Raw genomic sequence first — 17,002 nt, forward strand, 5'->3', positions numbered from 1 at the left:
CACCTCAAAGAGCACGATGTCAAGTGTCACCCTTTCCTGGGAAGTTACGCGAAGAGAGCAGCTCACCTTGAAGGGAGGGGCTGAAGTTAGGACTTCACCCTGTGCCTGACATGTCTCGTAAGCCACCAAGTTACCTGCAGTGCAGGGCTGTTTAGTCTGTGAACTGGCCCACTTTATCTTTTCTTTTCAGACATGTTTAGCTTAGTACCCTTTTGGCTCAATTTTTCGTTCTCAAAACAATGCAGTTTTTACTCTGCAAAACTGACAGTCTATAAAAGAGGCGGTTCGTACAGTGAACGGGTGGCTGCGTCCTGTGAAGGCAGTGGGGTTCCTGGTGTCAGGCATCACAGGACGTCCCCGCCCTGCTCAGTGAGTGTACTGTTTTCAGACATTGGTCCTTATGGAAAAATTCATTTGTTCCTTGATGAACGCCTGTACTGCTGCTTCTCGCCATCTCCTGAGAAACACTAGGCCATCGCACAAAAGTAGTGATGTACTTTTTTAAATGTTTCAGATCTACTTTTGAGGAGTTCAGAAATTGTTTCCAGAAAAGGTGGATGTAAGCACCCAGTTAATTGGATAGTCTCTGCCCTGCACCTTGCCCTCAGATGGGGGGCGGGGCGGGCAAAGGCAATGTGCACGTGGTGCTGCCGTAGGCAAGAGGGCTGGAGCAAGTTAGCTTGTTTTCCTCTAGAATATTTAAAGGTACCCTCTGAATTGGGGCGCGGGGTTGTAGAGTTCTAGGAGTGTTCAACGTAGTCTTGGTTCTCCAGCGTGGTAAAAAATTGCGCGCAACATCCCTTTCTTTTTTCTGCAGCTGAAAACGGCGGTGGCGTCCACATAATTTTGAAGTGACGTCTTGACGTAGTCTGAACTCTATTCAGCACCAGTTAAAGTTACGCTTAAAAGTGTGTGAAGACTGAATCCAAGAAGTCTTGGGATTGGATTTTACCGTATGAAATGTTTCATATTGAAAACACAGGATGACCTTTCTCACGAGCTGGATGAGAGGCACGTCTCCTTCGCTTCACTGCCACGGCCTTGCCCTGGGACAGTGAGCACGTCGGGCCCCGGTGCAGGTAGGCCGCCTGCTTCTCTGCCAGAGAGGCCAGTAGACACAGTCCCTAGAAGCAGCCTTCGCTGTCTTTTTACACTGTATGCGGTTTGGAAATGAATGTAAAGACGTACTGTGGGCATTTACCTTTCTGGGCCAGTTCGGCTTCTGCTGCCTGGACCTTATGGTGACCTTGAGCGGGGGCGGGGGGGGGGGGGGCACTGGCTGCTGCGGGGCCAGCGCCAAATCCACGTGTGGAGAGAGCGAGGCCGGCGCTGATACGGGCCGATCAGTGGTCAGGGGAGAGGCTTGGCGCCTTGTTGGAAAAAATGTCCAAGGGTGCGCGTCTGCCGTGATCATGCCAGATCGGGGAAGCCCCAAGCCAGGAAGACGGGCGTGAAGCAAACTGCATTATCAAGTACCTTGGTGAGAGGATCAGTGTAAATCCTAATAGGTACAAAGACTTCTGTGTTTTTGCTTTGTCACAGATTTATTGAAAAACTTTGCTTCTGCTTCCATTTTTAGCATTTAGTTTCTGGTTTTTTTTTTTTTTTTTTTGAAGCCCCAATGCCTTTTAAACTCATGTGGTTTTCTTTCTCCTTTTCCTCCTTCTGTCTCTGACCGCCCACCCAGCCCTGCACCATACTGTTGTTAAACTTTTTTTTTTAAGCCCTGTCCTCAACATTGGAAATATATCTAAGCAGGAGAAAACAGTGTGATAGTTTCTGACTTGGTGTTAAGGGGTCTTCATTATCAAGAGTTGAAATTTATTTGTGGAACACTAGACATCACAAACACTATACTGTACCATCAAAATTCCTCACACTTCTCTACTATGGAGCTTTAGTACAATCATGGGTAACATTCTGGTGATCATTTAGGGACTTTTTTATACACCACATAATAGCTTCTTTTTCTATAAAAAGAGTGTCTCTTTCACAAAACCAATGCTTGTTGGCCAGTATACGTTCCAAAGGGAATCACTCTGTTTTTGCAATTTTTTCTACTATCGTTATTATCTCTTCCCTTCACCCGAAGCCTTCCCAAAATTCATCAGCAAGCATTTGAGGCCTGTGGTGTACTAGACACAATTTTCTTTTTAAACTTCGATTCCATTTTTTTAATTATACCATCTCTGTCCATTCACCCAGTGTCTTGGTTTTGAGTGTATTATTTGATCCTTATCTTTGTTCAGGCAGATATAGGAATGGGTAATTTTGAGTTTAAAATCTCTCCCAGAAGACAAAACTACTTCAGTGGGTGAAAGCTTTGGCATTTTATGTTTTATTCATAAAGGAGTTTATTTGATACGAAAAAGTACTGTCTCTAAATATTCCATCTTTGGTTTGAAAATATCCATAACTTGTATAGACCCTAAAGCAGGAGAGCCTTCCTTTCTGTCATTTTCGCTTTGCTTTTGTATGTTTTCTGTACCAGTCACTTGGGAAAGAAGTGAGCTTCTCTCTTAATTGTTTAGTTTTGCTTGTCTATTTAGCATTCCTTTTTGAGTCTCAAGATTTATGGAACAATAAATGTCATTTTTAATGCTGTGTGCTATTTTGAATTCCTCATCAGGTTTTACAAGTGGGGTAAAAATAATTAAAAGCTCATCAAACTTGAAATGACACCAAGCAGCATTGAACATTAGTCTGTCCCAGTGAAACAGGTTAAATTATGGCACCAGCGAATTTGCTACTTTGTTTTTTTAATAGTAGGATGTACACATTTCAGTATAATAAATGTTTTCCGATTGTTTTGCAAATGTGTGTCTCATTTAAAATCCAAGTTCCTGCCAGTGTGTCACCTCATGTCATAGAATCAAGGAGTTCACTGTTGTATGTTCTGAGTACACACCAGTCCCGATGTTGTTATAAGAGCTGATGGGGGTGTGTGTTTTCAGTTTGTTTCCTCAAAGCTGATGCAACTGAGGACAGCTTATCCAGTGACTGTGCCACATTTAAAGGGGAAGCAAACCTGATTTTTCTTAACAGAGGTTCTCCTGCTTTGTAGATGCGGTCCAACGTCATTCAGCCAGTCCAGTAGCTGTGAGAGGTTGTGTCCGGGCTCAAAAGAGACAATGTATAGAAGGCCCTGGTCATTTAAATTTTCAAAATAGAAACTATATTCATAGCTTCCTGCAACAGCCATTTTTTTCCCCCACACAGTGGTGTAAATGTATATTTAAATAACTGCTATGGTATACACACAATAAGGCAGCAAAATCATCAGGACTTTAATTCTTATTCTGATAATCCTGTTAATTGATTTATGGAGTTGTATATCCCTCTATCTGCCTTCTCTCCCCAGAATGCAGCTGAGGCCTTGTATCCTAAATGCTTCTAAAACTCTCCACCTAATAACCCTGACCCAATTAGAAGTATTGCTGGTCATGGGGAAATTTCTCGTTTTTGCTGTTTCCCTCAGCTTCTCATGAGCCTCTGGGCTCTTCAGTTTGGGGAGTGGTTACTAAGAAGGGTTGGCTACCATTAACACAGAGATGCAGTGAAGGTCACAAATGTGGACAGCACAGAGCAGAAACCAGATCAGATTCCAGGTAACATTAGGAACGCCTGAATTTGGAAGATGGTTTTGCTCAGATTTGTCTGCCATAAGATAATAGCAATAAAACCCTCTGACTTAAGCATTTCAATGGTTTATTCATTTTTATATAAGTCTCAAAGGTGCCAACACTTTACTGATTTTAGTTTTAAGTGTGTAAAATTTTTGAATAGTCCTGGTGTAACGGTTTCTAAGATTTTAAAATAAACTTGGAAAAAAATCACACCCATTCTACATGCATCCATTATTTTTAATTGATTATGTTATAGATAACTTGAGCCTTAATTCTGTTTCTTTAAGGTCCCCCAAAGTTTGTGAGACATGACATGATTAGCTTTTCTATAACAACAACACATTATGTGCCACAGCCTACGCCAGAGCTTACGATCTCCAATCAGGCAACACAAACTGAGTTGCTTTTGTTTAGTTTTTGGTCCCCAAAAGGATATATGACAAGTCGACAGAAACAGAAAGGTGGAGACCTTGCTCCACCCTGTTTAGAGTCCTCATTCTTTGGTGTCTCATGGAAACCTAGTAACTTGCCTTCCACGTAAGTCGCTACATAGAAAACTGTCGGGCATTATGAATTTGCAGTATAGTCACTTTGATAAAGTGGCTATTTAATCTTCAAAGTGGAAAAGTCCTGCTAATCAAAATGGAATCGTTGTGAATAAAAGTAGGCCGCTGGCCGAAGTATCAGGTAGAAAATCAACAGCTTATTTTTCTGCTCAATTTGTGCTAACACTGATGGTCTGTCTGACGAATGCTGACAAAGTCAAGGGCAGGAATTTTGTACCTAGGGAGGCACCCACCTCTAGAGATCCAGGTTTCCTGCATGGTCCTGGCTGCACTATGACCACTCTTGCCCTGTGTTAATTGACACAAGGCTTCAAATTGATTGCATCACAGCAGAATAAAGGTAAAAACTATCAGGAGAGTTACTGCAGTCCCTGCAGACTTTTACCTGTAAATGCCTTTCCCAATGGAGAATCAACAGATTTGGATGATGGTGAAGTACGTCAGAAAGACTTGGGTCCTTGGGAGGAAGGGACACCTCATGAAGCCCTCGGCTGGACAGCTGCTGTCAGAGGATGACACAGCACCTGCACAGCCGCTGTCCACTTCCTCCCACTGCTGTCGGCGGGGTGACAGGAGCAAAGTAGGCATGGACTTTGACATGAGGGAGCTGGGCCTGACAGTAGAAAGGAAAAGTGTAGTCATAAGATAGTTTGGGGATTATAGGCATAATCCTAGAAAAGCCCACAGTTCTCCTATAGAATCTAGTTCATTCTACCATTAGGCAGATAGTCCCAATAGAATTTCTCGTGTGCGCTAACGCTGCTCCTGTTCACATCTATGTCTCCCCAAACAGCACCTTTTAAAGACAAAGAGGTGGTCACTGTCCCTGTCTGCAAACCGAGTAGAGATGTAATGGCTGTAGCACCTGGGGCTGCTTAGGGGTCTGAGTGCAAAGTTGCCTAAACTTAAAGCGTATTCAAGAACGATGCAGGTGAACTACATGCGGAAAGAACGCCACAGTTATTAAGACACTTTATACCTAGAGATTAGCAAAGATCAAGCCTACTGATAAGGGCCTTAAGTCCCTTTCCTTCTAATAAGTTTGCTAATCAGCAGACCACATGGAACCTCCACCCAGACCCATTCTGGAAGTTGACTCTTTCCAGGGTGGGGTCTAATAAGGAAATTCAGAAGAAGTCTAAGAGGATAGTTTGCATAACTATTGGCCCAGGACAGAATGTAGAAAATGGATGTTGATTCTTGGTGTATTTGTCGTTTGCTGAGAAACTGCCAGGTGTGGCTGCTGCCCGACACTTACCCGCATCCGCTTGATGCCCGCGCGGGTGACTTGCTGGCAGTCGTACAGCTCGAGGCGCTCCAGGCCACGACAGTTCTCCAGGTGCTCCAGGGCCACGTCGGTGATGAGGAGGCAGTTGTCCAGTTCCAGCACCCGCAGCCTCTCGTGGCCGCAAGGGCTGTTGCTTAGGTGCAGGATCCCATCGTCCGTGATGAGCTCACAGTGGGACAGGCTCTGGAATGAGGGGAAGCACAGATGTTTGCTGGACCCTCTCATTCCAAGGCTCAGGGCCCAGGAAGAGCAGGGAAGCCGGCCCAGGCAGTGTCCCTGGGAGCCGCTGAGCAGCGGGAGGATGGAGGACAAAGCTGTGGGCCCACGCGCAGCGACTTCTCTCACTTTCCCGCCAGCTGAAGACGGGAACCGGCACTGCAGAGGGTGGTCTGCGCCGTGAGGATCCTGAACTCACCTCTTCCCGCAAACAGCGAATCTACAGCTACACAGGGAACAGCTTCCTCCAGAAAAAAACAAAAACTGGCTGAACGACTCTCCGCATTGGGCAGATGAGAGAAGGCCCGCTTGGAAGCGGAAGGAGAGGCTGGGCCACAGTCTGTCACGAACCCCGGCCCCAAGCACGGAGACCCCCAGGCAGGAGGGAACTCATAACCTGGAGCTTCTCACTGAGGAGCGAAGGGTTTAACCCCACATCAGGCACCTGAACGTCTAGCTGGAAAAACCAACGCGCTGACCTCCACGAGACCCAGAGACCACAGCAACGTGAGGAGGAATCCAAAGGACTTTCACGCCCGGGCCCTCCCCACCCCCAGGGCCCAGCTGACGAGGGGGAGCCCAGCCTGGGTGTGGGAGGCTCGCCTGCTAGGTGACACCTTGGGGGGCCTGCTGGGTTGCCCCCAGGGCCTGGAGATGGGCGGGGGCCATCTTTGCACATTTCCTCTGCTGAGCTCCAGCCATTGGATGACATTTTCTTTTTTAAATTCTGGACTTCTTCCTTCCCGATGAGCACTATTTCACATGCTCTCCCGGCCCTGCCTCTGCCTCACGCCAGGGTGCCATCCTCATTCTCTGTCCCTGTGTTTCTCTCAGGGGGGAGTTTCACGCGTGTCTAGTGCCCCAGTTTTTGCAGCTGTCACCAGGGGACACGTCCAGCTCCTGGCCTGCGGGGTCCCACGGGATGTAACCAATGGAGAGATTAAGTGGCTCCCACGTCCTGGGGTCAGCAAGAGAAAACACCCAGGAGTCGTCTTTCTCGGAAAGAGATTAGGAGCTTGTCATCACAGCTGCAGCGAGGGGCACAGGCTTCTAATTAAACACACATCTAAGGGCTGACTGTAATCCTTTCTAGAGATCTTGGAGGCCAGTGCTCTCCCCTCTGCCATGCTCCAGAGCACCAGTATCTCCCAGAGGGGAGGGAGCTCTTACATCTGCCTGGTGACCTGGTTTTTATTTCTGGTGCCCCAGTCTTTGTATAAGGTGCCCATGGGATGCTCCTTGCTCACCTGGCCCTGATGGCCAAAGGAGGCTTGTATTCCTGGGTCCCATGGGACTTTAACATGAAAGATTTCTTGGCAGGCTACCACCCCCAGAGCACTTTACAGACAGCAGGCTGAAACACACCCCCAGCCTTTCTGGGAAAGAGGCCTATTTGCTCTTCCTGGAGCTTACAGGGCGGGCTTCAGGTCTGGTACACATCTAGAGGCCTACAGATGTGCTCTCAGCAAAGGTAGGTGCAGGTATATGCCATCTCTGCACTCTCCCTGGTCAGTATCCCTCCAGACAGGAGTGTACGCCCTTATCTGGGAAAAGTACCAAACAGGTCACAGAGCTGAAGAATACAACTGAACTGCAAAATAAAGTAGAAGGTTTCAAGAACAGACTAGATGGAGCAGATCAAAGGATCAGTCACTTGAAGACATGGCAGTGAAAATCACCCAATTAGAGCAGCAAAGAGAAAAAGAATGAAAAAAAGTAAAGATAACTCTAATAAACTTATGGGACGATATCAAGTGGACTAACATTCTTATTATAAGGGTAACAGAAGGAGAAGAGAGAGAAACAAGCAGAAAAGCTAACGAGAAAATAATGGCTGAAAACTTCTCTATCCTGGGGGAGGATACAGACATCCAGATTCAGGAAGCCCAGAGAATTCCAAATAAGATGAGACCCACACCAAAACACATTACAATTAAAATGTCAAAAGTTAAGAATCTTAAGAGCAGCAAGAGAAAAACAACTTGTTATATACAAGGGAACCCCCCCTAAGACTAACAGCAGGTTTTTCATTAGAAACGTTGCAGGCCAGGATGGAGGGGCACAATATATTCAAAGTGCTGACAGAAATGAAAAAAGAATTCCAACTAAGAATACTAAACCCAACAAAGTTATTCAGAACTGAAGGAAAGATGGGAATTCCCTGGCGGTCCAATGGTTAGGACTCAGTGCTTTCACTGCTGGGGCCCAGGTTCAGTCCCTGGTTGGGGAGCTAAGATACCTCAAGCCACACAGCGTGGCCCCAAAAAAAGGAGAGAGAAGTTTTCCAGACAAGCTAAAGCTAAACTAGTTCATCATCACTAAACCTGCCTTACAAGAAATGTTAAAGGGACTTTGTTAAGCTGAAAAGGGCACTAATTAGTAACAAGAAAACATGAAGGTATAAATCTCACTGGTAAAGGCTGTGATAAATCAGGGTGAAAGATAAAACTCTGGCATCAAGAAAATAATACAGTCTTTATTGGCTGCAATTCTTTATTCTTTAATAGCTAAAATTCTTAGATAGCTTCTAGGACCAATGAGCTGCATTAATATGATTTTAAGTCAAAAAAACTGGCTCTGGTACTGAAGAGGAAACCAGCCCCCCAATTATCAATAGAACCTGCTGATGACATCCTACAAACTAAAAACTGAAGTAACAAAGAGGATCCTTAACCTCCTTTGAACAAACTTCATGAACTCCTCTGTGTTCTTTTGAATCTAGAGTTCCCCTCGTTTGCAATTGTCTATTTTGACTTATTTTCAAAGAAACATGATCAGTTTCCCTTTCAAAATAGCCTTCTAGATTTGGTTTTTGTGAGAGTACAAGGCCCTTCCTTCCTTGAGGATCACAGAGCAGTTCCTGGAAGGGGTGGGGTATGTGCACACTTGCCTCCTTCACATGTAAAGAAGAACCTGGGAACTGAAGTTTAGCAAATGAGGTGTGATAGTTACCTGGCTCAGGGCTAGTGGGCACTTGCCTCATTTCTTCCTGTTTGCAGATCTTTAGTAAAAGCTAAAAACCAGATTTCAAAATTCTGAATCTGTGGAGCTTTGCTCCAATAGCATTGGCTCCTCTGAGCTCCCCAGGCTGGGGGAGGACTCCCTGGGGTGGACCCCTGGCTCCAGCATGGAGAGCACTGTCTGGCCCTCCCCCAGGGAGGTGGGGACCAGCTGCTCCTATGCGCGTGTCCCAGGCGCACCTGGGCTGCCCCGCACCAAGACTGTGCGTCTGTGCTGTGAGACCTGCAGCGGCAGAAACGCACGTCCAACAACCCTGCACTTCCACTCACCCTTGGCTCTACCTGGGGGCTGATAGAGGCGCTGCTACCATGTCCGTAGCAGGGAGAGCCCATGGAGTATCCGTTAACAAGGATCCCGACACACATTGCTGTGCAATTTCTGAGTGACGATAAAGTCTGTCTCTTCTGATGAATGATCTTTTCACTCTCCAGAGTCTAGAACAGTGCCCGGCGTGTAGTGGTCCTCAAGAGGTGTTTGTTTGTAGAGTGAATTTGATGAATATAATCAGATTTAATCCACAGCATTTCCCTTTTCTGTGTGGGCTACTAGGCATCTCCAAAGCTAAGTTTAGATTTCAACTGCAACTGTTTCCCTGCTTTTCTGCTAATAATCCTCCAGGTATTTTTCTTTTTTTTTCATTTGAGGCTCTTATCTTGGACTTCTGGTTTTTATTATAGTTTATCTTTTACTCTAAGTCCCCTTTCTGGAAGTAGCTTGTATGAATATCAGGGGCGATGGAGAAGATTTCATCATCAGAGTCCCCGCTGGGGAGAACACTCCGTCACTGAGGTGGCCTGCACTCCTGAGGAAGGAGTTAGGGAGCTGGTGGAAGGCCTTGTCCCGTGCACACAAGAGGCGACACTGCCGAAGGGGTGGGAGTCCCAAGTCCAGGGTATCTCCGAGTCGGAGAGAGAGCCCTTGGGCAACAGGGAGGAGGGAGTTTAAAGCAGGAAACAAAGCACGGGGCTCCTAACCTTCCCCACACCTCTGAGAAGCAGGCCATCTCAGGGACACGGGGACAAGGGGTGGAGAAAACACATCAGACAACTGGTTCTATCAATTATAAAACCAGATGAGAACTAATTTGGGAGTAAAGACATTAGAACAACAAAATTATCTGCAGGTGTGTAGAGGGAAACAGTTTGAGCAGAGAATCTGGAAACAGGTAGGTTTCTGACTATCTCTGAAATCTGATACCAAACTCAAAAATAAGTCCCAGAGCTGTCCAAAGCCCAGCACACTTGTGCCTGAGGGAGAAGCATCCAGAGGAATGTGGGAATGAGGAAAACTGGTGGCGAGAGTAACGCAAGGCCAAATGGAGCTTTAATGATGTTATAAAATCCTAGCCCTTGCTGACAGAGCAAGTTCAAAGGGGATAGAGAGAGCTGGCTTAAGAAAAATCTGTCGTGTTATCTCAGGGCAGTAGAAAGACCAGACCCCACGGAAGCCACGAGATCTGGGGCCTCTGGGCAGTTAGTTGTGTAAATTTGGGCAAGCTTAACCGCTCTGAGCCTCACCTTCCTCACTGGTAAAACAGGGATGTCCACGGTGCCTGCACCACAGGGCTGTGTTAGGATTCAGTGAGTCAGTGTATCTGGTGGGAGCAGGCAGCCAAATGGGGACTCCACCCCTGCTTCACGTCCAGCAGCCGGATGGGAAACGTGCATGCGACGGCTGCATGGCTAAGAGTGTCAGTGACACTTTTCATTGCTCGTTCTGGATCTTTCAGTATATTCTAATTCCTCCCCCATAGATATCTGAGCAGATATGAAATGTAATATAAGGATGGCCTCATTTTAATAACCGTGCTAACTTTCACTATACCTGATACGATGAACATGAATTTGAGTAAGGACACTGGTCCCTATATTAGGTTCACACCCTAAAATGAAAGCAGTGACATTTAGATACCCTGCCTCCCAAGTGAGCCCAACGCACAGACCCTTGAAACCAAGAATGATGACACCCTACGGAAAGGAAGGTTCTTGCTGAAGTATGGGGGTTCTTTTATCCCTAAGAGGTAAGTAACGTCACAAAAAGCTCAGACTCACCAGGGCTTGCAGTTTAGGACAGTGAATGGAGAGCTGGATGAGTGTGCTGTCGGTTATCTGGAGAGAAACACGTGGTGTCAGTGTGGCTCCTACACCAGAACTTAATACCTAATCCTGCTTCTCCTGAATACAAGAATCAAAAGGTGCAAAAGAGAATTAAAACCTCAGCTCAAGCACACTTGGGCGGGGAGCTCCTCTCTTCACCAACAACCTCAATTCTGCTCAATCCCAGAGATGTGAAGGTGTTCTTTGGTCTTTCCTCTGGTGCCCCAAGGGGAACAAGGGACAAAGAGGGAGTGGCCAAAGAGGGTCCCCCAAGATTCTTCTCTGTAGAGTCACCTCATCACTGGACATGCAAGCTTATTTCTCCCTTAAGTTCTGTGAAAATGAGTCCTTTTTTTTTTAATGTTTGGCACAAGGTGGTGCTATCCTGAACTTGGCTTTAACTCCGATGACTGAGAACAGCCCAAAGTTTGTGCATCCCCCTCCTGTGGCCCTCACAGGTTCCCAAGCCCTGACACCTATGCCGGGGCAAGGAGGGTCCAGACTGGCCGGTTGGCGTCTCTGGTTACGCCTGTCAGTGGCTGAGGGGCGCCCTGCAGAGCTGTCAGGAGTCTGCTCACCAAAATGCATTCTTCGAGATCCATCTTCTCCAGGTCATGACAATTCTGAAAAAGTCCATAAGAGTCCATAAGACACCCCATTCCGAAAGTGACCCAGTGAGCCAGCACTTTTGAGCAGGTGCCCTTTGAATCATATTCACTTTGGAAATGGGCATTAGGGTTGCATTTCCTTCTCTCATCCTGGAAAGGCAGTTGTCTGCAACTTCCCAGTGGCTCACAGGTATCAGCACAGAGATTTTAGCCATGGAATGGGCTCTGGGTGGTCGCAGGGGTGGGCGCTAAGCCACGGTGGGGATGGTGGAGGGCTGGGGTAGGAGGAGGAGTGTATCAGCATCCCCAGGAGGACATGGGTTCTGGGCAGTAGGCCACAGGGGCCACACAGTGGTTGGCACTGGCAGGGCAGTGTGGAGAGAGGGGGCAGAGGCAGAGCCCAGCCCAGTGGAGGAATGCTACTGAGAGGCTGAGTTGGGGTCTGTGTGAGGAAGGGCATCTCCTGCCAGGAAGGAGGCTCCTCTCATTGGGGCCCCACCTGACCAAGTGAGAGTGAGGTCCTCGCCTGGCACAGGACCTGCCTAGCTCTCCAGCCTGCTGGGGAAAATGCAGAACACACCCCCCAAGGACTCTGTTCTACTTGGTGCCTGTCATTTCTGAAGGTCGTTTTTTGTGCACTCCAAGACCACTCCAATTCACTTTGACTGAGGGAGGTGAATTAGAGTTTGGTTTGATTTTGTAAAACCTCTGTCTTACCCGAGCTAAAAGTGTAAAGCCTGCATCAGTCAAATGGGAACATCGGGCAGCCTCCAAGATCCTGGGATAAGGAGTGCACAGAAGACAAAGTGGCGACTGGTTAACAACAGAAAAGTGTACTTTACAATGCTCTTGAGTTTATTGCACTCTGTGACACAAAAATGAGGCTCGGGGAGGAATGTGACCTGCCCAAAGTCCCGTCCCAAACTTGGTCAGTAAATCCAGGAATCTTCCCACAATACCAGCACATGGTTGCTGTTGTTTTTAGATATTATTCTAATATGTGTTGACTTCTAAACAATTGAAATGTACTTTCACTCAACAAAATCATCTTGATATACTGCATTTATTGAAATTCCCAGTCACCCTAAAGGAAATTTTAAAAATTTACAGCCAATGAAAACATCCATGCTGAACAGGGATGGATGCTTAAATAACATTTTTAAGTTAAATTACTCCCTTATAGCAATAATTTTGACCTCCTCTCTGACCAGTTTTGACCACCTTAGATTCCTTCTACCATGCAGAAATATCAAAATTCTCTAGAATCTTCCCTAATTCAACAGTAAGAAAAATGGGGAAAAGGCAAAATAAGACAATCCTTAGAAGGTATATAACCAAAAAAAGGGGGGGGGGTCGGGGTGGAGGTACTTCTTTGGCAGTCCAGTGGTTAGGACTCCACGCTTCCACTGCAGGGGTCATGGGTTCGATCCCTGGCCAGGGAACTAAGATCCTGCATGCCATGTGGCGCAGGCAAAAAAAAAAAAAAAAGATATGTAACTGGTGTAAGTATGAAAAATGGATCAGTTTCACTGATAAGTAAAGAGTAACAAAACAAGTATCTTTTTTCTGCCTCTTTTGTAGAGGTTAAGGTTGCTGGTTCTAAAATCAAACTCTACAAGTTCAAATTCTAGTTTTACTTCTTACTTATCATGTGACCCAGGATAAATTATGTGCTTTTCATTGAGTCTCAGTTTCTCCTCTGCAAAACAAGTGAGAATACAGTACCTACCTCCTAGCAATGCAGTGAGGACTAAGTGAGACAATGCTTGTGAAAGTGCTAACAAAGAGCCTGGAATATATATGAGTTCAACTGATGTTAAGCATGATTAGTATTTTGGTGCCATTATTAAAGTTTTAATATTCACAGTATTACATGGAGAAGCAGAAAATAAATCATTTGTTAACACAAAACTTTTCTTCTTGCTAAGGAAAAATGATAAATAAGGTGGCTGTGATTTTTCCCTCCTTCTGTCCATTTAGCATCTGGTTTAGAGGAGAACCTGGTGCCATTTGGACGTGAGGCTATCAGTCTGCTCACATGTCAAAGTAATATCAGGGCAATGAATAGCCACTTGAGAAAGAAAAATGGAGCTGGAGGAATCAGGCTCCCTGACTTCAGACTATACTACAAAGCTACAGTAATCAAGACAGTATGGTACTGGCACAAAAACAGAAATATAGATCAATGGAACAGGATAGAAAGCCCAGAGATAAACCCACACACATATGGTCCCCTTATTTTTATATAAAGGAGGGAAGAATATACAATGGAGAAAAGACAGCCTCTTCAATAAGTGGTGCTGGGAAAACTGGACAGCTACAATGTAAAAGAATGAAATTAGAACACTCCCTAACACCATACACAAAAATAAACTCAAAATGGATTAGAGACCTTAAATGTAAGGCCAGACACTATCAAACTCTTAGACGAAAACATAGGCAGAACACTCTGACATAAATCCCAGCATGATCCTTTTCGACCCACCTCCTCAAGAAATGGAAATAAAAACAAAAACAAATGGGGGATTCCCTGGTGGCACAGTGATTAAGAATCTGCCTGCCAATGCAGGGGACACGGGTTCGAGCCCTGGTCCAGGGATATCCCACATGCTATGGAGCAACTAAGCCCATGTGCCACAACTACTGAGCCTGTGCTCTAGAGCCCGCGAGCCACAACTACAGAAGCCCATGCGCCTAGAGCCTGTGCTCCGCAACAAGAGAAGCCACTGCAATGAGAAGCCCGCACACTGCAACAGAGTAGCCCCTGCTCGCTGCAACTAGAGAAAGCCAGCATGCAGCAACGAAGACCCAACGCAGCCAAAAATAATAAAATAAATTTATAAAAAATAAACAAATGGGACCAAATGAAACTTAAAAGCTTTTGCACAGCAAAGGAAACCATAAAGAAGATGAAAAGACAACCCTCAGAATGGGAGAAAATATTTGCAAATGAAGCAACTGACAAAGGATTAATCTTCAAAATTTACAAGCAGCTCATGCAGCTCAATATCAAAAAAAACAAACCACCCAATCCAAAAACGGGAAGAAGACCTAAATAGACATTTCTCCAAAGAAGATATACAGGTTGCCAACAAACGAAAGGATGCTCAACATCACTAATCATTAGAGAAATGCAAATCAGAACCACAATGAGGTATCACCTCACAACAGTCAGAACGGCCACCATCAAAAAATCTACAAACAGGGCTTCTCTGGTGGCACAGTGGTTGAGAGTCTGCCTGCCGATGCAGGGGCACGAGTTCGTGCCCCGTCTGGGAAGATCCCACATGCCACAGAGCGGCTGGGCCCGTGAGCCGTGGCCGCTGAGCCTGCGTGTGCGGAGCCTGTGCTCTGCAATGGGAGAAGCCACAAAAGTGAGAGGCCCGCATACCGGAAAAAAAAAAAATCTACAAACAATAAATGCTGGAGAGGGTGTGGAGAAAAGGGAACCCTCTTGCACTGCTGATGGGAATGGAAACAGATACAGCCTGTATGGAGAACAGTATGGAGGTTCCTTAAAAAACTAAAAATAGGGCTTCTCTGGTGGCGCAGTGGTTAAGAATCAGCCTGCCAATGCAGGGGATAAGGGTTTGAGCCCTGGTCCAAAAGGATCCCACATGCCGTGGAGCAACTAAGCCTGTGCACCACAACTAATGAGACTGCACTCTAGAACCTGGAAGCCACATCTACTGAACCCTGTGCACCTAGAGCCCATGCTCTGCAACATGAGAAGCCACAGCAATGAGAAGCCCGTGCACCACAACGAAGAGTAGCCCCCACTCACCACAGCTAGAGAAAGCCCACGCACAGCAACAAAGACCCAATGCAGCCAAAAATTAAAAAAAAAACAAAAAAACAAAAACTAAAAAACTAAAAATAGAACTACCATACGACCCAGCAATCCCACTACTGGGCATATACCCTGAGCAAACCATAATTCAAAAAGAGTCATGTACCACAATGTTCACTGCAGCTCTATTTACAATAGCCAAGACATGGAAGCAACCTAAGTGTCCATCAACAGATGAATGGATAAAGAAGATGTGGCACATATATACAACGGAATATTACTCAGCCATAAAAAGAAACGAAACTGAGTTATCTGTAGTGAGGTGGATGGACCCAGAGTCTGTCATACAGTGAAGTAAGTCAGAAAGAGAAAAACAAATATCGTATGCTAACACATATATATGGAATCTAAAAAAACAAAAAAAAATGGTTCTGAAGAACCTAGGGGCAGGACAGGAGTAAAGACGCAGTGGATTTGAGGATACGGGGAGGGGGAAGGGTAACCTGGGACAAAGTGAGAGAGTGGCATGGACATATATACACTACCAAATGTAAAACAGATAGCTAGTGGGAAGCAGCCGCATAGTATAGGGAGATCAGCTCGGTGCTTTGTGACCACCTAAAGGTGGGATAGTGAGGGTGGGAGGGAGACGCAAGAGGGAAGAGATATGGGGATATATGTAGATGTACAGCAGATTCACTTTGTTATAAAGCAGAAACAAACACACCATTGTAAATAAAGATGTTAAAAAAAAAAAGTAATATCAGAGCGAGGCAAATCAGGTGGGCACATGAGTGAAGTCCATCAGGAAACTAAGGCTCAGATTCCCTGGTGGTGAACAGTGTGGGACTCTCCACACATCCTTAAATGAGCTACATTACTACACTGTCCCACCCCAATATATCTGACAAAAGCCAACAACACAACCACTGCCTCTGCCACCCACTGCCAGGCCTTTCTCCTCCTGCAGGAAGCCCTCCCCGTCAGCCCCAAGCTCTGAGTTTCAAAGCTGAAAGCGTGGCACACTCACTGAAGTCTTGGGCAGTTCAAGGCTAGGGCTGTGAGGGAGGCATCCGTGAGGTTACTGCAGCCAGACAGGCAGAGGGCCTGCAGCCGGTGGCAGCCCCTGCAAATCTGCACCACGCCTTCATCCGTAATGCGCTGGGGAGAACCAAAGCAGAAAGGAAAATCAGAAGGCATGGGCAACAGTGAACTGGTGCCACAGACAAATGGAGTCTCCTGTTAGTCAACTAGTTTAGGTTGCCAGTTACTAGCGTTTTATCCTGGTAATTTAATCAAATTAAGGTGAAGTACAGGGAAGACAGATATTTATGTTATTTCTGAACAGCTTTAAAATTTTCACGCATTACTAACGGAGAGTAAAAATTTTTAATTCCATTTTCCTACCCAGAATCGTTCAATTTTTTTTTCAGGAAATATTCATAAACTTGTGTTACAATTCAGATTTAATAAGCAGCTCATGAGACTTGCTTAAGTGACATTAATTTTTGGTTGAATTTCTACATATTAATGCTTTAGATACCTACTATATAAATCATATACGTGTATTTTTATATTGCCTGAAATGTTTTAGAAAATAGCAAAATTAAGTAAATCACTAAATTATTAATAAATGGCTTAGAATTTTATGAATTTAGCCATGGAGATTCAAATTAATCTTTATTTAAATATGCTAATTTATGCAGAAATAAACAGATACATTTATATCATACTTCAAGCCACCTGCCCGTGCTACCCTACATGCAATTCAAGGTCCTATTTTTGAACAGT

General features: G+C 45.5%; 2 protein-coding genes across 10 annotated transcripts in view; one reads left to right on the plus strand and one right to left on the minus strand.

The window, feature by feature from the left end:
• UBP1 (upstream binding protein 1) overlaps nucleotides 1-2,816 on the plus strand; it is a 71,716-nt gene extending 68,900 nt beyond the window's left edge. For all 4 annotated transcript variants that reach the window (XM_059077366.2, XM_067005829.1, XM_067005830.1 and 1 more), the window contains one exon: nucleotides 818-2,816. In XM_059077366.2, the coding sequence (XP_058933349.1) occupies nucleotides 818-855 (38 nt within the window). In that variant the 3' untranslated portion in view covers nucleotides 856-2,816. The remainder of the gene's footprint in view (nucleotides 1-817) is intronic.
• FBXL2 (F-box and leucine rich repeat protein 2) overlaps nucleotides 1,613-17,002 on the minus strand; it is a 94,754-nt gene continuing 79,364 nt past the window's right edge. For 2 of the 6 annotated variants that reach the window (XM_067005831.1, XM_067005832.1), the window contains 6 exons: nucleotides 16,242-16,372; nucleotides 12,139-12,199; nucleotides 11,392-11,436; nucleotides 10,769-10,825; nucleotides 5,451-5,663; nucleotides 3,843-4,805 (listed from right to left, as the gene is read on the minus strand). In XM_067005831.1, coding sequence (XP_066861932.1) covers nucleotides 4,698-4,805; nucleotides 5,451-5,663; nucleotides 10,769-10,825; nucleotides 11,392-11,436; nucleotides 12,139-12,199; nucleotides 16,242-16,372 — 615 coding nt within the window. In that variant the 3' untranslated portion in view covers nucleotides 3,843-4,697. Of the gene's footprint in view, nucleotides 3,119-3,263; nucleotides 4,806-5,450; nucleotides 5,664-10,768; nucleotides 10,826-11,391; nucleotides 11,437-12,138; nucleotides 12,200-16,241; nucleotides 16,373-17,002 lie in introns of those variants that run through there. The other 4 variants (XR_010835013.1, XR_010835015.1, XR_010835014.1 and 1 more) reach the window with 4 other exon arrangements.

The sequence above is a fragment of the Kogia breviceps genome, chromosome 10 (genome assembly GCF_026419965.1).
Source record: "Kogia breviceps isolate mKogBre1 chromosome 10, mKogBre1 haplotype 1, whole genome shotgun sequence".
NCBI lineage: Eukaryota > Metazoa > Chordata > Mammalia > Artiodactyla > Physeteridae > Kogia > Kogia breviceps.